Here is a 27,976-nt window from a genome sequence, read left to right as displayed (position 1 = left end):
CCTCTGAATAATTCATACTGAACCACAACAGTCCCAATTTTTTTATATGGATACTTCTTAATAAGACTGTGGTTGTGACTTATCCAAAGTATTTACCATTTTATTCTATCGCTACATTAAGAGCCAACTGCAGAACCGTAACAATTTTTATTGAAAATATTGAAATACTTTTCATTAAAATGTCAGTATAACCAAATAATCTTCTATAATAGCAACACAGCTGCTGGCCACTTTGGTACTTTTTTCCCTGAGGGAGTAATTAAAGAGGGTGTGGTCTCGGGTATGATTTTGAAGAAAGTGGGATAAATGTTTTATATAACAAATGGAACCTGAGTTTCAGCTAAGCTGTTTCGCTTATGAATGCTTATCCCCAGGAACCTTTCTAGAGAGGATGGCTTCCCTGCTTGGCTGGTAAGGTTCCTTTTATAGCAAGTACACTAGCAGGGCGGCTTTAAATCAGCGTACTACCACTGTCTCAATTACACTTAGAAAATTAAACCTCCGCACGGTCTAACTCAGCATGAATAAAAATATTAATGAGGACATTAAGGTTGCTCACTGCATCACTTTTCTCACATTTGCAAATAGACATCTGTGCTATTTTACATTTTAAACAAAACTGGTGAGATTGTCTAAAACCATTCTTGAGAGGACTGAACTCCCAAAATCTTCTTCAAGAAAGAATAGATGTGTACCCCCAGGGCACCCTGAAGCGCCTGCTCGAAATTGCTTCAAAATCTCAGTTTTTATCTCAAAAAATCAAGGGAATTCTGCATCCCATGACAGGAGCACAGACTGCAAAGACCCAGATCCACAAATGATATAAACTTTAATATTGTTGATTTTCTCACCACCACTGAACAGACTGACACTGGGAAGATGACCTTCATTCTCTGCGTCCCTAGAGATCCTCACGCCCTGAAGTGAAATATGTGTAGCCTTTCTATTAAAAAAATAAACTGATGGTATAAACTGGCTTTCTGTTACACATAGTATGGCAGTAAATGTTTGAAAAGAACTAGAGAATTATTCCTTTTTCCCCCTTTTTGTTTTTCCTACTCTTATTTTTTTTTAATAGTAAAACAATCCCCCTTTTGTATTTTATGTTTGCCTTGCCAGAAATGGGAAGAGAGGCACAGAGGGAACGGCCCCAGGCACCTTGCTGGCAGCAGGTGTGAAAGGCCAAAGGCAGAGACTCCCTCTCATAAGGCAGCGGGTCTGGAGAGAGCTCTGCCTTCAGCCCTTGGGGACTGTGACATTCCCCGGGTCTCAGGGTCCCCCACCAGCCCTGCTCTCTCCACATGACTCGTAACAGACAGACTGGCCTCTGCGCTAGCGTGGTAGTCATTTCGAGTATGGAAAGCTTTAGGAAGCTCCCTCTGTGTGAGTGCTGTCTTCTAGTTGCACTGTAATTCCATTGCCACCATGGTTTTTTTGCATTTTTTTCCCCCACATTTACTTTCCTTCACTGAGGTTTTTAAACTCTGCTCTGGGATAATTTCACCTGAAAGGTCTTTGAAGGAGTGGCAGGCCGCAAGCAGTGGTAGAGTGGCACTCAACCTAGGGAGACAATGCACAGATGTGGGTTCCAAATATTTGGTTTCAGTGTTGTGCGTCGTGTTTGTTCAAAGCTCCTCTCCATTTACCTTTTGTCTTATTAGAAAATACATTGCCATCGTCTCCTATGAGCAACGCCAGAATTACAAGGATGACTTCAATGCTGAGTATGATGAATATAGGGCCTTGCATGCCAGGATGGAGACTGTGGCTAGAAGATTTATCAAACTGGATGCACAGCGAAAACGCCTTTCTCCAGGCTCAAAAGAGTATCAGGTAAACACATGTGTTCCTCAGTGGACTGTCTTCATATTTTGCCTTCTTCCTTTCTCTGCCCTGCCCATCCCCAGATGTCCTGCTAGCCTTCAGAGCAGGTCCTTTCACAGACCAGCCTCTATGTAGCTTTTGGCCTTGACTTAGACTTAGCTAGGAAAATAAATATTTGAAATAGTTCTTAAAAATAAGTAACGCAGTGAGCCTCTAATTCCTCCAATGTAAAAAAAAAAAAAAACACCATTTTTACATAATGTGTATAAAATATATAATATATACTTATATACTTCCCGTGACATAACATGTACTGAGAAAAATACAGGTGACTAAATAGGAAAAAATGAAAAGCTGGATTTGGAATTCATCAAAGTATTTGACTGCGTTACCTACTCAACTCAGACTATAGTTCTTATCAGTTCAGTTCAGTTCAGTCGCTCAGTCGTGTCCGACTCTTTGTGACCCCATGAATCGCAGCACGCCCGGCCTCCCTATCCATCACCATCTCCCGGAGTTCACTCAAACTCACGTCCATCAGGTCGCTGATGCCATCCAGCCATCTCATCCTCTGTCGTCCCCTTCTCCTCCCACCTTCAGTCTTTCCCAGCATCAAGGTCTTTTCCAGTGAGTCAATTCTTCACATGAGGTGGCCAAAGTACTGGAGTTTCAGCTTTAGCATCACTCCTTCCAAAGAACACCCAGGGCTGATCTCCTTTAGAGTGGACTAGTTGGATCTCCTTGCAGTTCAAGGGACTCTCAAGAGTCTTCTCCAACACCACAGTTCAAAAGCATCAATTTTTTGGCGCTCAGCTTATCTGATGCTATTTCCAAAATTACCATTTTGAGTAAATTTATTTATTTTAAACCTCAGTCTGGTATAGAATATTAAAGGGAGCCTAAGACCGCTCAGGTTTGGGGTTTAAGTGAAGAAAAGCTGGGTGCTTCCAGCTAGTCCAGCTACTGACATTTGTTAGCAGGTATTAATCTGTTCTCACTTGCCTGTCTTAAGTGGTAATATTACTATAGCTGACACAGAGCGGAAGAAGCCTGACCTGTCTCCACAGTGTTCTTAGAGCCCTTAGCCAAAGGACTGGTATAAGTGGGAGTTCCCCTCCTTGTGTAGGACAGATAAGATTGTCACACTTCACAGCCACAAATGGTGTCTCCATCATAGTCCACTGTTGTTCCAGCAGGAACAACAAGCATCACGAAAAAAAGCATCTATGCCCTGAAAGTGAAAGTCACTCAGTTGTGTCCAACTCTTTGCAATCCCGTGGACTCTTCAGTTCATGGAAATTCTCCAGGCCAGAATACTGGAGTGGGTATCCTTTCCCTTCTCCAGGGGATATTCCCAACCCAGGGATGGAACCCAGGTTTCCCGCATTGCGGGCGGATTCTTAACCAGCTGAGCCACCAGGGAAGCCCTAGAGACTCCCTGTGTCTTCTGTCAGTGGGCCTTCACCTTTTACACAAGCTCCCTAAAGTAATAGAAGACTTAGCCACAGGAGTGGGTGGTTGGGAGTGCAAGAAGTTAGTGATACAGTGGTTAGGAGTTTTTTGGTTTTTTTTTTTTTTTTTCTTCTATATAGTTATTTACTAGGGTACCACAATTATATTTAAACTAAAATGTAATTCTAAGAATTGCTTAGTGGTTAGGAGCAAGCTCCAAAGCCAGACAGCTTGCATTTGGTTCCTACCTCTGGTCTACTTGTGTGACCTTGGGAAGGTTACTTGCTTGCCTGAAAATACTCAAAATCCCATCCATAGAGTGAGATGATTAGAGCTATGCAGAACAAATATAAGCATTTGGAAACTGCTTAGATGCATAGTATATCAGGTCATATGGTACATAAAGGTTAGCTCTTCCCTTGCGACTCAATTCTCCTCCCTAGAGGAAATCAGTATTACCAGTTCCCAGTGTATTCTTTCAGAAGGCTGTGTGATTATAAGATATACACAAGTAAATTCACAAATATACCATCTTTAATTGAACCTAAGATGTCATCATCAATAAGATACACCGTTGTCTTATGTTCCAGTAAGTTAAGATACTTTATTACATTATCTGATTTCATTAAAAATTCTCAGAACATAATATTTTGTTTCTCCCTTATAAAAAAATGATACCAAACTATATAAAACTGTTTGTACTTTGCTTTTTTCACTGAACAACATATATCTTAGAGAACATTTTTATGTAAGCACATACAGCACTCCCCTCATCTTTAATAGCCTCTTAGGACTCCTTTGTATGGACTAGTGGATGTTTAGACCATGTTTACTTTCTTCTGCTTTACACACAGCGCTGCAGCAAGTAGCCCTGAACATGTGTCATTTCATTCAGGTCCAAGTAATCTGAAAAAAGTATAAATGCTGAGTCCGTTTTGCATTTGCAATCTTAATGGCAGTTGCTAAACTGCCTTCCTTTAAGAGTACACCAAATTACATTCCATCACTAATATTTCCCACACCCTTGCCAATTGCGAGTTATCTGTTTATACCACAAAGAAAAAAAGTTCTCTTCTGATTTCTAATTATTACTTTTCTAGAATGTTCATGAAGAAGTCTTACAAGAATATCAGAAGATAAAGCAGGTAGGTATCATCACTGTTAGTTTTCTGACCTCATTGAGAAAGTATTACAAATTCCATAGTCTTACTCCTGTTTTGTTTTTTTCATCCACAGTCTAGTCCCAATTACCACGAAGAAAAATACCGATGCGAGTATCTTCATAACAAGCTAGCTCACATCAAAAGACTAATAGGTGAATTTGACCAACAGCAAGCAGAATCATGGCACTAGAGCTCTGCTTGGACCAGAAGATGTGAATAAACTTAAGCTTATTTATTTAAAATTCCAAATGAGTTGCTCTCAAAATTCTAAAAAATGAAACTTTGCCTGTTGAAAGTTTCAGTATTAGTAAACTTGAGTTACCTTTTTTTTTTTTCCTTGTTTTCCCATTTTACTTTGCTTCCTTGCATTTTTGAAGCTGCTTTTTCTGGTCCTTTTTTCACCTTTAAGACTTGTGTTTGTCAATAGAAATTTTTTTTTTAGATATTGGGGATCCAGTGTCTGTACTTCAAATCAACTTTTTTCCTTAAAAACTGTGTTTGTCATTAGAAATGATTTTTTTTTTTTTAGATATTGGGGATCCAGTGTCCATACTTCAAAGTTACGTATGTTTAAAAAAAAAAAAAGCAGTAACATGCAAGGTGAAATGCTTTTGGATAAACATAAGCCTATTTTCTGACCTTTCTTAATGCGAACTCTTTGCCTTAAATGGTAGAACATTTAGAAATTTGCACAAAATACAAAAAAAAGTTAAAACATTGTTTTGGAGGGTTAAGAAATAGAAAGATGTGTGAGTACATGTATAGCTCTGTATACACACGTGTATATATAGGCTGACTTGATCTAGAACAGTGATCGCCCTGCAAGTTAACCCCCCATTGCAATGGTTGCCTTAAGGTGTTTGCTAGTTGTGTACCTAGTGTGGTTACTCATTAGCTACACTGCTTCCCATTTGATTAGGGCAGTGGGAAGTACACTGTGGCCTACCAGCGTCTGAACGCGTGTGCGCGACCTGTGTGTGTGCAGAGGTGGTGTGGATGTGAGCGTGCATGGAGGAAAAAAGCTGCTACTCTCAGTCGGCCAAACGCTCAGGTGAAACAACTGATGAGTGTTACTGTAGGTGTGTTGTTTTGTTTTTTTTTTTTCTGTCAAATTGCTACTTCTATCATGGAAGACAAAAAGCATTTCCATTTCAACAGTTTGTCAGCTTTATTAATGTTGGGCAAAATTGATATGTTATGAAAATGAAACAGATCTATAGTTTTGGGGCAAAATTATAACATGAAATGTGTAGGTAACCTATTTATATACTGCTATAAAGTATTTTTTGAAGAGAGATATGCAAAGAAGCTATTACCTACATGAAATGTATATTTAAAGAATTTTTTTTTTCATCCTGGGTGCCAGGAATATAAAGCAGAGCGGATATATTTAACCATAACATACTGTGATTCATCAAACAGCACAAACTTTCATTTCATGGAGTTTATCTGTTGACGTTGATTTAAACTATCATTTGTTTTATCATGTGGGAACATAAGTTATGTGGTCAAAAATATAAGGATTTTGAACTAATGTTGATACAAGTTGTGTTGTCTTATCGTATTGTTTTTCAAAGTGCTGCCAGTTTAAAAGGGAAGCATTATGTTTACAAATATGTTTTGAAATGTTTGCCAAAATTTTGGTGGTATCTTTAATAAAGATGTTTGTCTCCAGCATCCAAAAAAAAATATAACTTCGTTGTGTATCGTAAACCAGAAAATGCTGGTATCCAAAAAAACCTGAGAGAGCATGTAGATGGAATTTTGTCTTTGGAGTTCCAAAACATTAACAGGAAAGAGTAAATAATATGGTAAAAGTACATTATTACAAAGACTACAACAGGGCCCTGTGCACTATAACTCTAATACATTACCGCAAAAATTTGATTTCTACATAGCATGGACCTCCTAGGGAATTTGATTTTTTTTTTTTTTTTAAGCATTGAGATCCCTGGTGCTCTTCCTTTTACCTCAGAATTGGTACAATCATTGTGTTCATTGATATCAAACTTTCAGTTGGGGAAAAAAAAATAGGAAAAGAAACTTAACTGGGGATAAACTTGGTCCTCACATCATTATGGTGGAGTCTCCTGAGGGATTCTTCCATAGGTAATGACCTCATAGAGGTCATTTCTTAGACATCGTGGTCTTTTAATCAAAGACCGTGTGCTGCTACTTGCTGTGAGTGGTGTTTCTCAAAAGCAAGGTGCTCGGGCCACTTGCATCCCTAAATTAGAATCTCTGGAGATGGGGCCCACATAGCCACATTTTCATAAGTATCCTCCAGGTGACTTCTGCAAGCTAAAGTGTGAGAACCTTTGACTTGGAAGCGACTCTAAACATTTAGGTCTCTAAATCTCAAGGTCTTGAACTGAAATTCAGCTGGGTTTTTTTTTTTTTTACGCTCATCTCTCAGCAGATGCAAATCACTTTTCCTCTTAACATCATATGAGGCACCCTCAATTGTTTCACTGCCAGCTCTTACTTTAAAACTTGTTTACAAATAAGGCAAGCCTTCCAGTTGGTTAATTGTTGTCCCTTGGAGCTCCTACCCACCTCCATCAGCACGTCTTCTGGTTTACAAATTGGGTAACAATGGAAGCTGGAGATGCTTTCTGAAAATCCAGGATTGCACACCCACAGACTTGACCACCTACCTATAAAAGCCTTAATTTAGATGTTTGTTGTGTACATTGGGCAGATCCTTGCAAAATGTGTATCTGTCTTGCAAATTTGAGAGTTGTAAATCTCTGAATCTGCTGTTACCTGAGACTGCATCTCTTTTAAAGATAGGCATAGGCCTATTAAAATATTTATATTTATAACCATCTTTCATCTCCTACTGCAAGATTTTTAGATTCTCTCAAATAATTGCTGCAGGAATGGGTGGCCATGTAGTTACTCTGGTAGAATTTATTTAGGTTTTGTTTTGTTTTTTGAGAGGAATAGGTAAGTGTTAAATAGCATTGTCAAGATGAGACAATGAGTTATTATTTGTTCATCACATTTCACCTAAAATAATTTGAAGCACTCTTGAAGATTTTTACCAACACCCATAAACTAACTCCAGAATGAATGAGCAGCTGATTTAATACAAACCAAAAATAGCATCAACTAGATGTGGTTTTTTTGTTTTATGTGAGGATTTCACTTCCTGCCTTGTTGGTTATGTATTTCCCTTGGAATACTTGAGAGGGGTTAATACTCTCAGAGATGAATGTTCAGAACTTGCTCTCACAGAAGTAATTGGTTTCATCAGTTGATATCATTGCTTCAGGCATTGATTATAAAAATCCAGTATTAACCTTCCTTCATCTCTGACTGATCTTTTAACCTTTATAGGAGTTTTCTTTCCCCTTAAAATATTTCACTTTATTTGTCAAACAAATGCATATTTTCATGTTTGAAACAAGGTGTTGAAATGAGGTTTAGACACAAACGGTCCATCAGTTCCGACCCTCTGCTTGGTTGCCTTGCCCCTTCCCCTAGTGCGTTCTTTGCTTCTGGAACTTGGCTGAAATTCTCCAGCCAGTTTCCTTGTCTTGCTGGCCCCGTGAGTATTGAGTCACGTATGTGTGGTTTTTGCCTTTACTACTTCTAAGGTTCTTACAGTGTATCACTTGCCTAAGTGTTACTAAAGCCTTCTCTTGTATACCGGATGGGGAAAAAATCAACAGCCAGCTTTGAGAGAAACCTCTTGGGAAAAGATATTAACTGACACAACTAAATGAAGGCAACAGAAGATATTGTCAGTGTCCTCTGTAACCTGAAAACTGAACAAGGCTATGAGGCTCGTTTCAAAATATTTTGAAGTGTTAAAAAATCTATACATATATATCTACGCTGTTTTCGGTTGTTCCACCCAAACCGTTTTAAGAAGATAGGATGTCGCAGGGACTCTTCAGTTGTTAACCGAGTTCAGCAGCTGTGGTGGCCCCTGTTCTACACCAATTTCAGTTCAATAAAAATGTTAACTTTGCAGTTCTGGTGCTCGTTTTTCCTTTGTCTCATTTCAAAGCTCTTAATTGTCTTTTTTTTTTTTTTAAAAAAAAGAAAAGAAATCCCACAACAGTTCTCTCTGATGCCCTAAGGTAAATTGATCTTCCCAGGACAGAGACGTTACTTGCTGGTGACTCTAGAAAGTGGGAACACGGAGTATTTGGTTCAGGAGCCCCTGCTGCTTGTTTTACGAGTGGAGGACATGCCCTCCAAAGGCAGCATCTACTAGGGGAACAGTATTAACAGTTCCTTTTATGGAGGATCTTCTGTTGGTTATCCACTTTGTATGTATTGTCCCATTTCTCCTCACCACAAACCCGCTATCCCTATTTTATAGGCAAGGAAACTGAGGCTTTGGGTTTCCCAGATGGCTCAGTGGTAAAGAATCCGCCTGCAAGGCAGGAGACAACAGCTTCGACCTTTAGGTCGGGAAGATCCCCTAGAGGAGGAAATGCAGCCGGCTCCAGTATTCTTGTTTGGGAAATCCCATGGACAGAGGAGCCTGACGGGCTACAGTCCGTCGGGTGGCAAAAGAGTTAGCAGGACTTGGCAACTAAGCAACAACAAACTGAGGCCTAGAGAGGTTAAGACACTTGCCTGTAAGACAAACAGCTAGTAAACGATGGCGCCTGATTCCACAATCTGTGTTCTTAACCATATCTCCATACTGCCCCCCACCCCCACCATGTGTCATGCCTATTTAGGGTGGGGTCACTGTCACAAAGTGACAATTCCAGCAACACCCCGCAGGCTAGACTCTTAATTCAAAGGAGACTAGAACGTGCGTGTTGATTCTCAGGGAGTCAATTCTGTCAGAAATGATAAATTTGAAAGAAGGCCAGGATACTTTTTGAGGAAATGTGTTTTCTTTTATTTGCGGATGTGTACCATCTTCACAGTGGGCTACTGGAAAGAGACTGGGGACGGTGCAGGCAGAAGGAAGAAACAGGGCTACCGTCCTAGAATCACATCATTTTTTCTTCATATTAAACGGCTGTGTCAGAGACATAACAGGCTCCAGCTCTAAGGGGAATCCAGTGTGAATCAGACATAACCTTCTAGTTGGACCGTTAACATGCAGTTTCTCCAGGTTTTCTGAAGGAAATGGAGGAGGAAGGGGAGCAAGTGTCCACTGAGCACTAGTATTAAACACCCAGAATCGTCCCTGCCAGCCGATTCCACTTGGTTTATGAGGAGCCTCAGGGAAGAATGAGGTTCCCAGTGGTATAATTATTTCAACAGCCCTCCCTCCCCCACTGGACACTGGACATTGTACTTGTCTTTTGAGTTCAACTTTTTTCTTCAGCTATAGAGTGAAAATATGCCTTCTTACCAGGGTATGGAAAGGCTCAGTTATCGTTTGCAAAGCACTTGGGAATTCTGAAAACCAGCAATCTGCTGAATGCAACAGGGGAGAGTTTGAGTATTTTCCCAGACCAGGGTGAGTCTGTTCTGATTGCAAAGGGGACAAATGTTGAGAGAAGCTTAAGGTTTCAAGGTGGAGCGTTTGAGGTTTTATTAAATGGCAACCTACATGGACCTGCCCCACTGGTTTTACCTTCCTGAGACTGGGGCAGGAGGCGGGCCGTGGCAGTAGGTGGCTCTGATATTTTGTGATTGCCTAATCCTCAAGTTGGGGTCACATGAATCTGCCATGCAATGGGGGAGATGTTATTTTTGACACCTCCTGCCTGGTTTATTCCGTGGGGCTGGGCTGGTTTGCCTTACTGTAATTAGATACTTGGGACGATTTGGGCATCTGGAGATGAGTGGTAAGAATTCCTTACCTGTTCTGTGAAATAGAGTTCTTGCTAAAGATTGAGCCTACATAATTGATCACCATGTTTGAACTCGAAAGTTGGAGCTTCTGAAAAAAAAAAGCTGACCACTTTCCTATAAGTCATGGACTCCAGGGGGCTGACGGAATCCACTGTGGTGTAAATAGGCCACGTGATCTAGCAGTCTCATCTGCTCTATGATAGGCACCGACCTGCCTTCAGTTCTCCAGAAACCCCTGCCCCTCCCATCCAAGCCTTTACTTAGTACTTGAAGTCCATTCTGCACTCCCACCTCCACCCCCGCTCCCTCACTTAGCTACATCCTCCTCACCCTTAAAGTGCGTATGGTTTCACGTGCATCATGTCCAACTCTTTGGGACACCATGGACTGCAGCACGCCAGGCTCCTCTGTCCATGGGTTGCCCCTTAAACATCACTTCCTCCAGGATGCATTCTCTGACTTCTCAGACTAACTTGAGTCATCCTGGTCTATGTTCTCTTTCATCTTATTCTTTGTGGCATTTATCACAATTATAAAACAGACTTGATTTGGGGGGGCTCCAAAATCACTGCAGATGGTGACTGCAGTAATTAGAAGATGCTTGCTCCTTGGAAGAAAAGCTATGATCAACCTAGACGGTGTATTAAAAAGCAGAAACATTACTTTACCAACAAAGGTCCATCTAGTCAAAGCTATGATTTTTCCAGTAGTTGTATATGGATGTGAGAGTTGGACTATAAAGAAAGCTGAGCACCGAAGAATTGATGCTTTTGAGCTGTGGTGTTGGAGAAGACTCTTGAGAATCCCTTGGACTGCAAGGAGATCCAACCAGTCCATCCTAAAGGAGATTGGTCCTGAATATTCATTGGAAGGACTGATGCTAAAGCTGAAACTCCAATACTTTGGCCACCTGATGAGAAGAACTGACTCACTAGAAAATACTCTGATGCTGGGAAAGATTGAAGGCGGGAGAAGGGGACGGGGGATGAGGATGACAGAGGATGAGATGGTTGGATGGCATCACCAACTCGATGGACATGAGTTTGAGTAGGCTCCAGGAGTTGGTGATGGACACTGGCATGCTGCAGTCCATGGGGTTGCAAAGAGTCGGACACGACTGAGCAACTGAACTGAACTGAACTGAACAATGTTATTAATTAAACAAGTTCCATGAGAGTAGAGACTGCCTTCTTCACAGGTGTGTCTCCAGCTCCCAGCCTGGTCCCTGGCACATAGAAGGTGCTCAATAGAAATTAACTGAAAGAATGAATGAGGCAGGCTATTCATATATGTCATTAAAAATTCATGTGGCCAGAGGACTTGGATTACTGCAAAAGCCTGCTGTATCATTCAGGTTTGTGTGCCTTGCCACTATATCATCCCAAAGTCATCATTTAGGAATGAGTTCCTGATGGCAGACTGATTTTACTTTGGGAATCCCTTTGCCATGATTAACGAACAGGACACCTTCAAAGGGTACAGCTCTTTCCAACACTGGCATTCATACCTCTAGTCACCTCTGGAATTTGAACATCTCAATGGCCTATACTGGTTTGGAACATAAAATTAGATGGTTTAGAAAGTTACCTTAATTGTTTACCATAACTGGCAGGTTCTGGCTTCACTTCCAAATTTCAATAGCTTTTCTCCCACTGATGTTTCTTGAAATTTGATATGTGCTTTTTACTGGCCTTTTGAATGCCTGGCAATAACATAACTTTCCAAGCAGTAGACATTTTGAGTATAATCAAAGGACTTTGGGTTTCCTGGAAGGACAGAGCTAGCTGGGCCTGTCTAGGGCACCTAGAACCAACAACCATCTTCATTTTGTAGATGAAAATTTTAACTGGCAGCCACCAGAGCAGGAGACCCTGGGAGCTCACAGTCTTCCTGGGGAGGCCAAGAACAGCCCAGCATCCACTGCTGGGAAGTGACAGGAAGACAGGGAGGAGGGGAAAGTGCCCAACAAGAAGCCACAGAACCAGCAGTCCAGAGCACGGAGTCCAGCTGCAGAGCCATCCAGCCTCAGCTTCCCACTGAGTGGAACAGTACCTGCCTCAGAGGGTTGTGATAATATATATCTAGAGCTGTGCTCAGCAGCTAGTAAGTTTTCTGTTGGGTTTTTTTTTTTTTTTTGCTGTTTATTTTCTAATTGCCTCCCCGGTGACTCAGCCGGTAAAGGACCTGTCTGGCATCACAGGAGACGCAAGAGACACAGGTTCGAGCCCTGGGTCAGGAAGATCCCCTGGAGAAGGGAATGGCAACCCATTCCAGTATTCTTGCTGGGAAAATGACACGGCCAGATGAGCCTGGCGGGCTACAGTCCACGGGGTCTCAAAGAGTCGGACACGACTGAAGCGACTAACTCTTATTTTCTAATTATTTCTTTCCATCTTTTATTTCAACCTGGGGTGGGGGCGGGGGGGGAGGAGGCGGGTCTTATATTAACGTACCTGACAAACCAGCAGCCAACCAGAACTGAAAACCCTCTTAGATTTTTGCATAACAGTGACTGAGCTCCTGTGGTAGAAAAACACAACCTAGAGTCTGCTCTTTCAAAGTCTCTGCTCCTGAGTGCCCTGCAAAATAAGCTTTCTCGGTGAACCTTTTCAAGCACCACGTTAGCTTCTCTTCACATCCCGACTACCAGTCTCTCAGATGCGGTGCGGATGCGTGTATTCCAAACTAAAGCTTCACTTTTAACATTCTCTCTATTAATTTTCTTTTCCACGTGTTTTCATTGGGGAGAGTTTTTAGAAAGAGCCTTGCATACACGTCTAAGTGCTTCTCATCAGCTAGTTACCAGAGGGGGTTGACACGGTTCATTTCGGTTATGAGGCTTTGGGGAAAAGGCTCTTGAGAAAACGACTCTCTCAGGCCTGCAGACTTGCCCTTCCCCTCTCAAGGATCAGAGTTCAATTTAAGGCAGCCTTGTCAAAGGGGTTGCCAAGAGGGCCTCCAGGGCTCTCGCTGCCACCTGAGCTACAGACTCTGCAGCTGAGAACAGCTGTAAGGGGGCACTGGGGACTGCTGGCAAAGCGCCTCCCGTCTCTCCCCATTTTCCCTTCCACTCCTGCCCCTGTTGACGAGGCTTTATGCCACCATGGCCAATTATCACCACCCACCTGCTCTTCCCTTAACTCCCTGTTCTCATCCCAGTGATCTGTCCTGGCTCCTCCCTTCTGCTAACTTGCACATCCTATCTCTTTGATGAAAGATGTCTCAGCTTACCGATAGAAGTTCCAAACCAGCAAGCAAGACACGCAGACTCTGGAAGTTAAAGTTCCTTGTGATATAGACAGCAGAGTGGCACATGGAGTCCCTACCTGCCGGGGCCAAGTCCTGGTTCTGACATTTACCCATCTCTCCCAGGACAACTCACCTACAGTCCTGAATCTTCCTTCCGTCATCCCCGATGAGTTAGGACAGTATCTAACTTGGTTAGATACCCTGGTTATGTAAGGCTGAAATGGTTACATAAGGATGGTTATTAAGGTTATGTACCATGGTGAATTCAGGATGACGTAAGAGATTCTTGCCTCCAACTAGAGGGACTGGTGGCCCGGTCCCACGTACCTACTTTCATGGCTGTTTCTCTGTCCCCAGAGATGAAAGCTCTGGCAGATCTAATTCCTCTAGGACAGCGCATCTTAGACGAGAAGCCCTGGGGTCACCTTCAGCGTAGGTTTCATGTTGGTAACCAGGAAGTCCAGTCTGCTATCACAGCCAAAATTCTGCAATGCATTTAACATGAATGCTTCTCCGCTCTGCTAGCTTATGCCTGCTTTAGGGGGGAAGCCAAATGTTTCTCAGCACCTGTCCCCCTCCTCCCACCTCTCAGTTCCCCTCCCAGCCCCAGCCCCAGGGTTGAAGAAGCAGAAGGCAGGGAGGAGGTGTAAGGGGGAAACTATTCGTCCTTGGCTTGCTCTAGGCACTGTCAGAGCCAGGCCCAGGGGCCTGGGACAGCGCCCCGCCGGGCCCTCCAGCCTCTCCCCCAGTGCTCTCAGAGCCTCTCCTCTGCCGGCCCTCCAGGAGCATGCCCCTGCCCACTCCTTCAGGCAGGAAGCCAGCAGCTTAGAGTCCTTTCGCAAGACCCACACCGACATGCCACCTAGAGGTGCTGTGTTTGGTCTCTAATCACCCTCGCGGCCCAGCCACACACACAGATCAGCACTTGGGCCCTGCAACCTTCACAACCGCAGAGACTTCCAAACGCATAGCTCCCCTCTGCTGTAGGTCCAAGGGAGTTTTCAGACATAAATCAGTTTCCAACCCCCTCTGTGTCCCCTAGACTTGTAGAGTCACAAATCAAGTTTTCTTTTTAACTTTCCTGGAGTGTGATTACATGTAAAAAGCTGTATATATTTAATGCATACAACTCAGTGAGTTTGAGGATAAGTGTGTACACTGCTGAAGCCATCAAGGCCGCAAACACATCCATCACCTCCCAAAGTCTCCTCTTGTCCCCTTTATTATAGTCATTTGTGTGTGTACCCGCATGGAATAAGAATACCTAATATGGTATCTGCCCTCTTAGCAAATTTTATGTAATACAGCACTGTTAGCTATAGGCACTCTGCTGTGTGGCGGATCTCAGAACTTTTCTTGCATTGCCGAAGCCATGTTGCCTCTGGCCATCACCTCTCCACCTCCACCCCCATCCCAGGCCCTGGTAACCACCATTCTACTCTGCCTCTATGAGTCTGACTATCGTAGACTCCACATACAAGTGAGAAAACAAAGAATCTGTCTTCCTCTGTCTGGCTGATTTCATTTCGCATAATGTCCTCCAGGTCCATTCATGTTCTCACAAATGGAAAGACTTTTCTTGTTTAAGGCCAACGAATCCGTCCCTGTGTGTACACACTGCATTTTCTTTGCCCATTCATTCATCTGTGAGCATCCGGGTCATTTCCCTATCTCAGCTATCACGAATGTATTGCAATGAACATGGGCGTGCAGGTATCTCTGTGAACTTTTTAATAATTTCCATCCCTTTGGGCAAACATCCAGAAGTGGGATTGCTGGGTCATATGGTAGTTCTATTTATATTTTTTTAAGGAACTTCCATACTGTTTTCCATAGTGGCAACACTAATTTGCATTCCTACCAACAGTGTACCAGGTTCCCTTTTCTCTGTATCTTTGCCAACATCTAAGGGATCTCTATGAAGCCACTCTCAGCCCGTGGGGAGGGGAAGCACACTCTCAACTCTTCACAGAAAGCCTCTGATTTCCCATGTCAGCTGACTTCTCAGCATCAACCCCTTCTGCCAGTGAGGGGCCAGGAGCTACAGGGAACAGGACTGGGTTTTCTGATAACCTCCTCTATAAGCCCAGCATCTTGCTTTATACCATGGGGGTAGATGCCGTCTATCGTCTTGTGACTTCAGCCCACGCTGTCAGAACTAGTCCTGTGTTAAACCCTGTCATATACACACAGGAGTTCCTCCACCACAGAACTCACGCTTTCATCCAACAAAGTTATGTGCACCTGGGCACTGGGCTAGGTGGTGGGAAGATACCACTGAGCAGGACAAATGCGAACTACACAAATTATTTCATTCCAATGTGGTAAAGGCTGCAAAATAAAAGGGTATCTCTGAGAGTGAGGAATAAGGGGACGTGGGGAAGTGAGGGAAGAGGGCAAGGCCTTCTGGGGAACTGGCTAAGGTTGAGGAAGAGACGGTACCAGGAAGAGAGAACATGTCAGAAAGGCCCTGAGAAGAAGGCCTTCAGCATCGCTCACTGACTGCATGTTCATGCAAATCGCTTCTCATTAACAAGCCCCATCATTTAGGGTCTTGCTTTTCTGCTGCTGAATGTTGAGCTTTAAGCCAACTTTTTCACTCTCCTCTTTCACTTTCATCGAGAGGCTCTTTAGTTCTTCTTCACTTCTGCCATAAGGGTGGTGTCATCTGCATATCTGAGGTTATTGATATTTCAATAACTTTTGAAAGTTATTGTTTTAAGCCACAATATTCTGAATGTTGGCTTAAAGCTCAACATTCAGAAAACGAAGATCATGGCATCTGTTCCCATCACTTCATGGGAAATAGATGGGGAAATAATGGAAACAGTGAGACACTTTATTTTGGGGGGCTCCAAAGTCACTACAGATGGTGACTGCAGCCATGAAATTAAAAGATGCTTGCTCCTTGGAAGGAAAGTTATGACCAACCTAGACAGCATATTCAAAAGCAGAGACATTACTTTGCCAACAAAGGTCCATCTAGTCAAGGCTATGGTTTTTCCAGTGGTCACGTATGGATGTGAGAGTTGGACTATAAAGAAAGCTGAGCACCGATGAATAGATGCTTCTGAACTGTGGTGTTGGAGAAGACTCTTGAGAGTCCCTTGGACTGCAAGGAGATCCAACCAGCCCATCCTAAAGGAGATCAGTCCTGGGTGTTCATTGGAGGGACTGATATTGAAGCTGAAACTCCAATACTTTGGCCACCTGATGCAAAGAGCTGACTCATTGGAAAAGACCCTGATGCTGGGGAAGATTGAAGGTGGGAGGAGAAGGGGACAACAGAAGTTGAGATGGTTGGATGGCGTTACCAACTCAATGGACATGAGTGTGAGTAAACTCCGGGAGTTGGTGATGGACAGGGAGGCCTGGCGTGCTGCAGTCCATAGAGTCGCAAAGAGTCAGACACAACTGAGTAACTGAACTGAACTTTCTGTTGCTGAACTTGGTTCTCTCCATTGCAGCTTTGCCCGTGCTAAGCGATTCTGGGGAGATAACATCCAGAGAGGCCCGTACATGGTTCCCTCCTGAGGTGAAGCCCCTGTAGGTTATTGCCGCTCAGAGGCGTCTGAGTACTTGACGTTCCTTCCTGGTGGCCTCCTCCTGCTGCTACTAAGCTCTGAGAAAAGTTTCCAAAATTGAGAGACACCAATTGAGTGGCCAGTGGCTCCCCAACCGGTCCATGAGCTTTCACAGGGGAAGGTGTGGGCTGGGGAGGATCAGTGACTGCCTTTCCCAGGAATCGGGGAACCCACCGTCTCCCCTGAGGCTGATGCCAAACAAGCACACAGGGAGCCCAGACCGGCAGGTACCCACCGCCAGGGGAGGCATCTGGGGTGACGGCAAGAAGTCTTGGTCATGATGACAGAGCCCTATTGGCCAGAGGCAGTTTCTCTGTGGAAAAAAAGAAATAACATCCGTACTACTGAAGCTGCCTGCCTATTCTCTCTGTTGTCAGCAGTCAGGGAAAGCATCTGTGGTGTGACTCTAACAAGGCAACTGGTGGGCAAGCAGGATACTAAACAAGAGTGGAGAGAAAGAGATCCCAAAAGGTTAGGGAAGCTGAAAAAGGTGCTTCAGACAATAAAATAAGGTAAAGCAGGGAGGCGAGGGGGCTATTTGCTTAAAGCCCACTTTACAATGGACAATGCTTTGTGCCTTGTCCAGGCTCTTCCGCAGGTGTCCTCAATTAGTCCTCCCCTTAAACCCTTTAAAGCATGAAGTGGGACATCCCTCCAAGAACAGGCCAGAGGGTCAGGTGGCATCATGTCTAGGACAAGAACGCAACTCTTGCCTTTCCAAGCTGACACCCCTAGTGCCCGCCATGTCCTGCCAGTGCTCCTTGCCCTCCCAGACTTGGTGCTGATCCCCCACATTTACCTGGTGACACGGGCGCCCCAGGTAGCCTTGGAACTGGTTTTCCTCTAAGAGTCCTGGAGTAAACCTCTTTTTACAGGGTGTAAGATATGCATTTCCCTAGCTGAGCTCTGGGCCAGCTATTTTCCATTGCCTGGGCCCCTCCACCCAGGCAAATGCCTCAGTCTGCTCTCTGAAACCCAGCCTTGAATTCGGGCTGTTCCACAGATCACTGATGGTGCCCCCCGGCTTCCTCCACTATCTCAACCATCCCTTCCACTTGTATTCTGCCCAGAGGTGGGGTGCGCTCCATCACAGTCAGACCAGGTGCCCACCTAAGTGACAACACAATCTTAAGGGACACTTTCAAGCAAATTTGTTTCACCAGATAGCTTTCTAACTCACTGTCCATAACTGGTCATTCAACAAAAAATCACCTTGTCCTTTATCTTTTCTTTTGTTGAGAAAAAAAAAAGTTATTTATACCTTTACAAAAATTTCAAACAGCACCTAGTAAATAATGTACAAAGTAGAAGACCCCTGTTCTCACTCCCCTGCTCTAAGCCCCAAAAGGCACTGCAAAGAGTACATATTCATACATAGTTTCTCCTTCTGTTCAAATAGGATATCAAACTATAGGCCTGCAACTTAATTTTTTTACTTAACAAGATGACTTGAACATCGTTCCATGTTAGTTAGTCCCTGTTGAAGTCTTTCATTCTTTTTAAGAGTTGCATGGTTTTCCACTGTTTTATCAGAATTTTATAATTTAATCACTTCTGGTTGAGATTCAGATTATTCCTGGTAGTGAAAAACTAAAATCATTACCAACAATAGCCAGATAAATTCTCTTTTCAACTGGTCAGTATCCCTCCTGACAAAACTCGACCTTGCCCCCGCTCACTAAATCCTCTTAAAGCATGAGAAAGCCATAAAATACAAAGACTGTTTACAGGATGTTCAGAAATAATTTACAAACGTAAAACTTTTAAATGTTGTGTATCAGTTTCTAAAAATGATCAAGGATATTTTGTTTCTCGATTTCAGCAACCTTGGATGCTGTGAATAAGGAGAGAAGAAAAATGCAAATCTCCCTACTGACAATTTTGGGCTATTACTTCATATAATATGCTACATTGTATGTTTATTTTATATGTTTAGCATTTAAAATAGTTATTACATTCTGTTCTTGAACCGTAATTTTGTGTGCATCTGGTTTAGCTCTACCAAATGGATTTAAGGCTCCATCTCAGTCCTCTGACACTACACCTTCCTGAGACTTAATTTTGATTCATCTTGTGGCTAACCAGATTGTGTTGTCCACTTTTCTCTATAATTGAGTATCTCTGTCGAGAAATCTGAGGTCAGCCTACTCTTTCCCTCCTTGTAGGAAATTTGATTTTTCTGCCTAGATGCCTAGGAATTCTTACATTGTCCTTAGATTTCAGTAACTTGACTCACTCTATCATTATGTTGATTATTCTGCTATCAGCTTTTCTCCTCTGAAATCTCTTCATCGGCAAAATCAGATCATACTTTGTATCAGTGGAGTTTTATTCTTGACATTTTTATTTCCTGCTGCCTTTGTTCTCTTCTCTACTTCAGGGACACCACTACCCCAGATGCTGACTGGCTGTTGGCTGTCTTTAATAACTGCTATCTTCCTTCTATTTAATTTCATTTATGTGTGTTTTTTTTAATCCTGTAATTACTATTTTATTCTCTCTAACCTGACCTCTGCACTGCTGAATATGTTTTCAACATCTGTTCTAATGTGGTTCTCATTTCTAGGATGTTTTTATTATCTTCAATTTCTTTCATAACTCTTAACTCACTTTAAATTCAGTTCAGTCACTCAGTCGTGTCTGACTCTTTGCAACCCCATGGACTGCAGCATGCCAGGCCTCCCTGTCCATCACCAACTCCCAGAATTTACTCAAAATCATGTCTGTCGAGTCAGTAATGCCATCCAACCATCTTATCCTCTGTCATCCCCTTCTCCTCCCGCCTTCAATCTTTCCTAGCATCAGGGTCTTTTCCAACGAGTCAGCTCTTCTCATCAGGTGGCCAAAGTATTGGAGTTTCAGCTTCAACATCAGTCCTTCCAATAAACATTCAGGACTGATTTCCTTTAGGATGGACTGGTTGGATCTCCTTGCAGTCCAAGGGACTCTCAAGAGTCTTCTCCAACACCACACTTCAAAAGCATCAATTCTTCGGCACTCAGCTTTCTTTACACTCCAACTCTCATATCCATACGTGACCATTGGAAAAACCAAAGCTTTGACTAGACTGACCTTTGTTGGCAAAGTAATGTCTCTGCTTTTTAATATGTTGTCTAGGTTGGTCATAGCTTTTCTTCCAAGGAGCAAGCATTTGTTAATTTCATGGTTGCAGTCACCATCTGCAGCAACTTTGGAGCCCCAAAAAATAAAGTCTGTCACAGTTTCCACTGTTTCCCCATCTATTTCCCATGAAGTGATGGGACCAGATGCCATGATCTTAGTTTTCTGAACTTATTTTTCCTTATTCTTCTTTGACCTCTTTTTATTCTCAAATTGTTTTTGAAAGACGTATTTTTCTTTTATTTCTTTGGGAGAAGAGATAAATGTGCATTTGAGATTCTGTGGTTCAATGGGCTAATTCCTTTGAACAGCAGCCTTCATCTGCATTCTGATGGTTGAGTTTCTTTCCTCCTTTTCACTTCTTTTTAAATTCGCTCTTGGTCTTACTAGTATGCCTCAGTCTGCATGGAGACTTGGACTTTGCTCTGAAGGGAATGCTGTTCCGTCAGGCCTGGAGAGGAGGGTGAATATGGACAGGAGTCGTGGGTAAGCTAGGGCAGCTGCAGGTTTCACACTGGGTCTGATTCAACAGACTCAAGAGTAGTTTGGCCACAGTCATCGTATTCTGTGACCTCCCTCGTAAGGGGGTCCCCTAAGCCCGACGTCAGGAAGGATGGTGAGAGACCGTGGCCCTTGAATCTTTTGTTTGGTTGTTTACATCTATTTGTAGTTTCCTGTTTGATTCTCATCAGCCACTCCAAAACTGGCTGCCCTTACCACTGATTCATCCTCTCTGCTTTGCCTCCTCGATAGGAATTCTATTGAGGGGGAAATAAATATGTCTTGCCCAATAGTGTCTTTCCATCTGCCTCACCATCCTCCCTTCTCTACTATGAAGAACAACCCCCACAAATGGCACATTTTTCTTGTGTCCCAACCCCACCTTCAGTCCTTGCTCTGAGGAAAAAAGAGCATCACCTGGGCCCCTTCCAGCTTTGAGAGGAATCTGACTCCTAACTGGAACCCAGAAGGTGTGTCTCAGCTCTCTACAGCCTCCCTTGACTCAGTCCTGATTCATTGATTTTGGCAGATAATGTGAGTTTGAGATTTGGGCTATTTCCCAGTTTCATTGCAAATGGACTTTTTCTATCAGAATTTCATCCTTTTACATTTCATCCCTTTTGTAGGTTTCATGGAACGGGGTAAAGAATATATGACTTTACCCTTCTTTAGCTAGAACATTATGTTTTCAAACTCTTAATTGTCTTCCTGGACTCATTTTGCTTTAGTTTCATTCAAAATTTTTTATTGAGATGCAGATATTGAGATATGAGATGCAGAACAGTATGTAACAGGCTGCTTAAGATATAAAAATGAGCAAGACTCCAGATCCACTTTCAAGAAACATATAGTATAACATGGGTAAGATGAGATATCTCTAAGCAACAACAATATTAATTAAAGGCATTAAATGGGGTCGGTGAATGGTCACCATTATTATGACGGTGATGATGAAAGCCACTATGGAGGGACTTCCCTGATGGTCTGGGGGCTAAGACTCCACACTCCCAATGCAGGGGGCCTGGGTTTGATCCCTGGTCAGGGAACCAGGTCCCACATGCTACAACTAAGAGTTCACATACCACAACTAACAAGATCGTGCATGCTACAACTAAGACCCTGCACAGCCAAATAAATGATTTTTTTTTTAAAGGCACTATGGAGAGTGTGACCATGCCCTTTGAAGGCATGATAAAAGGTAAAAGGAAAGAGAAGAAATGATGAACCACATTTATCCTAAGTAACCTGAGGTAGGGGATTAGGATGACAAGGCAGTGGGCTTTTCAATACAGATATGGGCTTACCTCTCGGATGGTACAGTTACTTTATGCCCTCAATGAAATCAGTTTTCTGTTTGTTCAAATACTCAATATTTCCAGTCTGTTGTCAGAATCGAGTGGAATAATGCAGGCCAAAGTCCCTACACAGTGCCCAGCTCATAGTAGCTATTTCATAAATGTTTGTTTTCTTTCTGAATTAACTCTACTTGTTTATTACGCTTCATTCTTTGATTACCATATTGTCCTGTCGTATTAACTGTTTAATACAACGGAAGATTTTGTTTTAAAGAGGAATGTTCTTATCAACCTATGTTTATTACAGCTGTTATATAATTGTATAACTCAACTATATCACTGCTCTATGAACCTTATCTCTAAAACTATTAGTCTGACTGTTTGCAACCCAATGGACTATAGCCCACCAGGCTCCTCTGTCTATGGAATTCTCCAGGCAAGCATATTGGAGTGGGTAGCCATTCCCTTTTCCAGGGGATCTTCTTGCCCCAGGAATACAACCCATATTTCCTGCATTTCAGGCAGATTCTTTTGGTCTGAGCCACCAGCTGTCAAGTAATATAAAGCTGGTATAAGGAAATGGTATTACCATAATGTACACTTTATCTTATATCCTGTCTTTTAAACAGAAATCCTAACCTCTTCTTTGAGAGGGAGAGGCCTGTAACAGATTTGAACTGGGTTTACCCTGGTGTGTACTTAGACAATTTCTCTACTAATTCAAGGTCATTTCTCTGAGAATATTTAGCATCTGCTTGAGGCTGGCTTTGCCAGTGTTTTCCATAGAGGCGCAATATTATACACATAAAAAGAAAATGGGTCAGACTCTTCTGCAGTTGGGCTGCCTGGTTCCTCAGCTAAAGGTCATGCTTAATCCTCTTGCAGCACCCAGAACGCAGTGTGCAGTGTTTTGTTTTGTTTTGTTTAATATTACAGGAAGGAAATGGCTTCCATAAAGAAAACCAGGGAACACATTCTTTTCTCTTGAGTGCAAAGGACCCCCAAGTGGTTCACAATCCCATTTAAAACCCTGCAAAGCTGAGTTCTGGGGAAAATTCAAAGAAATGGTATTTTTCCTATAGTTAAATTCTGAGCCCACATCCCTGAATAGAACCTTGGCTGGGACTTTCCCCATCATTGTTTTGAGAAAGGGGATGGAAAATGGAGAGGACTCCATGGGCCAGAGTCACCACACACAAGCGCAGAGGACGGCAGTAGCGTGGCCTGAGAGCTTCTGAGCTGGAGCCGACGGGAGATGACGCTGCTGCTCAGAAAACACAGAAAGCAAAAGGAAGGATGCGCCTGCGCCGGGGCAGCTTCAGGCTGCCGCGAAGGACGCACCCCCAAGCAAAGGGCACAGATACCCGCGAGGCTAAGCTGGACAGCTGCCCCTTGCCCCTTTGGCGTTCCTACTGCTTACAAGGAGCAGCAGCTGCCCCCAGATCTCCACCTTCAGCCAACCCGGTCCATCTGCCAGACACATCAGCAGTTCCTCCATCACCCTGAGGACTGTCCACCGGTCAGACAGCACACGCTTCAGAAACTCGGGTGTTGTCGTAAGTAAATCTGTCATTCTCTGAGTATGACCTCATGTCTTCATTTCCTAACCGACCACACTACTTGAAGCCCATTTTTCTATTCGTAGCAGTTCCCTCATCCAGTTTTGACACAACATTTATCAGGGCAGGCATCACTCCCTCTGACATTTGTTTGGAAATACTGTCCTTGTGACTCAGGAACAAAGAAGTACGTAAATGGGCATGCAGGTATCAGCCCTTTGATTTACTCTCCCTCTGTTTTCCAAATGCTTCTTTATCCAGGTAACAGACAATAACACGTACAGAAAAAAACTAGACTTCAGTTCAGTTCAGTCACTCAGTCGTGTCCGACTCTTTGCAACCCCATGAATCACAGCACGCCAGGCCTCCCTGTCCATCACCAACTCCCGGAGTTTACTCAAACCCATGTCCATTGAGTCCGTGATGCCATCCAGCCATCTCAGCCTCTGTCGTCCCCTTCTCCTCCTGCCCCCAATCCCTCCCAGCACCAGGGTCTTTTCCAATGAGTCAACCCTTTGCATGAGGTGGCCAAAGTACTGGAGTTTCTACATACAAACACACACACACATCTAACACATGTAAGTATATAAAGTCTGGCTCATGCCCATACAACTTACTGCGAAAGTTGTACACGTTAAAAGAAAAACACTGTAGTAACATCCTCCCCTTTAAAAAAAGAAAAAAGATGCCAAAATAAAAACCTATGTCACTGAAAGGTTAAAGCACATTACCTCTAAGCTCTTTTAATCCTCTTGCTTCCTGGAGCACACATTGTACATCAAGATTGCCTAACTGTGGACATTCGTACATTCTTTGCTTCTTTAAGCCTCTAAAACAAAACTAGTTCCCCCAAACCAAAATAGTGGGTGTTGTTTCTGTCTCTACTGACATTGGGGAGTGACTGAAAAATGTGTTCACTGTGAAACCAGTTAAAAAAAACAGCTTGTTTGGCCCACACTCTGCGGCTACCCCAGCTCCCAGGCCTGAAGCTGTACTAAACTCTGCCCAGCCTGGGCTTATTCCAAGCCCAAACACTCCTTGCCTCTTCCTGATCCTGCTTATGTCACGCCAGTGTGGGCCTTAGCTTTTCTTGATCCTGATGTTAGCCCACGTTTGTATGAGCCTTCTTGGATTCCCTGAAGTCCCTGGAAACCCTCACCTAAAGTCAAGATGATTCCAGAAGTTTATTTTGACAAGTACGCTAAAACCCTGACTACCTGTTGTAAGGATACCTGCTCACCTGAGCAAAAGCACAAAGCAGGTACACGTTGCCTCTAGTTCCCAAATGCATTTTATGTTTCCTTCTTGCCATTAAACAGATGAATGCCATTTGGAGAGGAGCTGTGAAAGTTGGGTTTATACGCAGATACATCAAGAAGATACAAGTAATGCTATTCATCTCAGTCCGTGGGCCTGTCCTTTAGGCCAGAGGTAAAGAGGCCAGTCCAGTAGGAGTGCTTACCTTGGGTCCACAGGCATCCAATGGAGGCATCTATATGGTATTCCAGGGATCTATATATTTGGATCAGGGAAAGTTTCATTTATTTTCACTAACCTGTTACTGAAATTTAGTATTTCTTTCAATTATGAAATAGGGAACAAACCATTAGAGTTACAGTCACCAACCATTGTTGTCAATATCTTAAAATATCATTAACATTCATCACTACTTTGAAAGTACAACACTTACTAAACCCACCAATACATCTCACGTAATGTACTAAGAAGCATTATGTTACTTTATCACTTCTTCAATACAACTGGTTTCCTTAGCATCCTATGTATTCTGTTTTATACTTTTCAGAATCATTCTGAGAAGTGATCCAGAGGCCCTACCAGACTTCCAAAGGGGCTATGGCTTAAAATCAAAGATTGAGACTCTGTGCCCTGGAGTTTCACAGACAAACTTGAATTGCTGACTTATAAATACATCAGTCACAACTGAAACATGGTGGATGATAATAATCAGTGCTTAAGGAATCTGATTTAGGCATGGGCTCCTACCAGGTGTTCAACCCTCTTGGGTCAAGAAACTTCAATGAAAGGGTGGAGAGAAAGAGAATCTATTGTCAGCAAGCTTTGGAACTGCAAGGCAAGCCATTGCATAACTACTGCCTTGATTCACTGGTTGGACGCCTTTATTCAGCTTGCTGAGATTATGATATTCCTGTCTTCAACGATGATTATAGGTTACTAGGCCTACAGGTTCAAAACTGCCCTCTGCAGCTATTTGTCAATTCCTCTGACTCTTTATTCATTGCCTATTGAGTTCCCCAGTTCTTTGCCCTAGAAGTTCTGGCTTATTACTCTGACTTATGGTTTCACTTAGAACTTTACAATGAAAGTTCTCTGTCTTCAACAGAAGTTGACTCCATAGTGTTGGGTCCTTCTGGACTTGAGATGACTCTTCCCTTAATTTCAGCTGATTCATATTCTCAACGCCTGACTCAGCGTCATGACTCAATAATGATGACATCATTTTCAGCTCATGAAATTTGACGAGAACCAGGGACAGGAATAGAGGAGGAAAACATGTAAAACGAGGGACAGGAAGAAAAGAAATACCAAATGAATGACTACCACCGCTCCTCTGTCTCAGAATAAAATAGAAACTTCACTAATAACAATACATAATTTGCATCTGAGTAGAGCTTTTACAGTCATTATTTTGTTCGAAGTCCAAAAGAACTCTGTAAACAGTTACAAAAGCTGAATCTCGGAAAGTCTGAAGGATCAGCCATAGGCCTTAGACTAGCAAGCAGGACCCCAGCCAGTGCAGGGACCTAAGCTTTCTGCCCATGGGGCGTGGCTTCTTCTCGAAACACAAAATCTGAGGAGCCCAGAGCCCTTGAGGGTGCAGATCTAGGAAAACTAAGCAAACAAAACAAGAACTGTGTGCTGGTTGAAAACTAAACGGTACTGCGGGGGAGGAGGGGAAACCTGTAAATACAGGCACAAATATCACGTTTTCTTGAGAGAGAACTTCCTCATGTTTCTAACACTCCTTGAAGACAGAAAAGGACAGAGAAGAATTCTTGACCACTCTCAGCAAAAGAAAGAAACAGGACTATACATGGAAGATAGGGTCTAACAAAAGAAACTAGAAGTCAAAAACAATCGAGGCTCTACTTTAACTTATATTTCAGTTTTTTAACAAGTTTATTGCTGATTTATTCCTAGCTTTGGTTTATTTCAATATATAGGCTGAAACATTATATCGCATTACCCACTAAACAGTCTGATCTATGATACAAACAGTAATACTCGAATTTGTAAAATATACTTCCTATAGAGTTTTCTGAATAATCTCTTCTAACAAAAATATTGTGACAGTCTTTGATTTTATTCGAAACTAAGGGAATCAGCTTTGGGTGATTTTTAATCTGGTTTTTTTTTTTTTTTCGTGATCTCTTTCCCAATGACAGGGAGATCTTAGCTCTCAGAAAAAGAAAAGTGAGTGGGTGGGGAATGAAAAAGGATGGCAGGCCCCGGGCTGGTTTCTAAGCATCGTGCATATAAGCGGTTGCTACACAGGTTTCCAGATCGTGATTTGATTCTCAGGGGCCAGAGCTGTGTGTGTTCCACAAAAGGCCCTTTGAAAAAACTCCTTTCCCTTCCTGGTCTGACAAAGCCCTCGGCGACTGACCTTTGAGGGGCAGACACGTTGGTCTCTGCTCTCCCAAGAAGGACGGTGAGCCACACTCATCTGCCTGGGACCCGCTGCCTACTTCCTCCATTATATTTAGCTCTTCGGTTATTTTCCTAATGAGCTGTCTGTTTGCCTCCAGCCTCCCAGCCAGAAAATGAATGTGTGCAGATCATACACTGAGTCCCCAGGGCTCGGGACCTGCAAGGACCTGTTCTATACATTTTGAAACCCACCCACTCCAGAGCCCATGCTGGGTCTTCACTTTCCTCTCTTTGCCCTGTGACTGGACTGGGACCCTGCTCTCTCCGCGCACCTACGCTCTCTCAGATGACCATCTCCATAGCTGCCCCTTCCCACCTTGCCAGGTATGCCAAGGTAGCTTAACAGGAAGACTGAGCGTGCGCTTGGGACAGTAGCGATCCAAAGAGCAAGTAAGAATTCAAAGTGTTTTCACCAATCGGGAAGTTACCATAAGAGAATCTTTTATATTTACGTTGTAGCTTTGCACAGGCTTTGTTTTGAATTATATATGCTAGGGGAGAATGAATCTTAATGTTTTTGATTTGTGGGAACTCCACAGGCATCACCATGCCCTGCTCTCTAACATCTGACAGGCTGGTTTTCAGCCACCAGTGAAACCTCCATCCACAGCTGATGTGACCCAGGGAGTGAATCCTGCTGGAAGCAGGGACGTGTTGGACCTCAATCTGCCTTAAGATGCACTATTTGGCTCCTCTGGTTCCACCATTCCACGCAACAACCCAAGGAAACTGCAGTACATTCAGTCTTTAAAGCCAAATGA

General features: G+C 43.1%; 1 protein-coding gene across 1 annotated transcript in view; it reads left to right on the top strand.

Moving 5' to 3' along the window:
• The window catches only part of ELL2 (elongation factor for RNA polymerase II 2), a 75,259-nt gene extending 66,839 nt beyond the window's left edge, over positions 1 to 8,420 (top strand). Inside the window, exons 10-12 of the mRNA XM_069592593.1 lie at positions 1,662 to 1,833; positions 4,377 to 4,421; positions 4,513 to 8,420. Coding sequence (XP_069448694.1) covers positions 1,662 to 1,833; positions 4,377 to 4,421; positions 4,513 to 4,629 — 334 coding nt within the window. The 3' untranslated portion in view covers positions 4,630 to 8,420. The remainder of the gene's footprint in view (positions 1 to 1,661; positions 1,834 to 4,376; positions 4,422 to 4,512) is intronic.
• The last annotated feature ends 19,556 nt before the right edge of the window (positions 8,421 to 27,976 follow it).

The sequence above is a fragment of the Ovis canadensis genome, chromosome 5, assembly GCF_042477335.2.
Source record: "Ovis canadensis isolate MfBH-ARS-UI-01 breed Bighorn chromosome 5, ARS-UI_OviCan_v2, whole genome shotgun sequence".
NCBI classification, from domain to species: Eukaryota; Metazoa; Chordata; class Mammalia; order Artiodactyla; family Bovidae; genus Ovis; species Ovis canadensis.
Note: the sequence above shows the minus strand (reverse complement) of the source record. Positions and strands in the feature narration are given on the sequence as shown.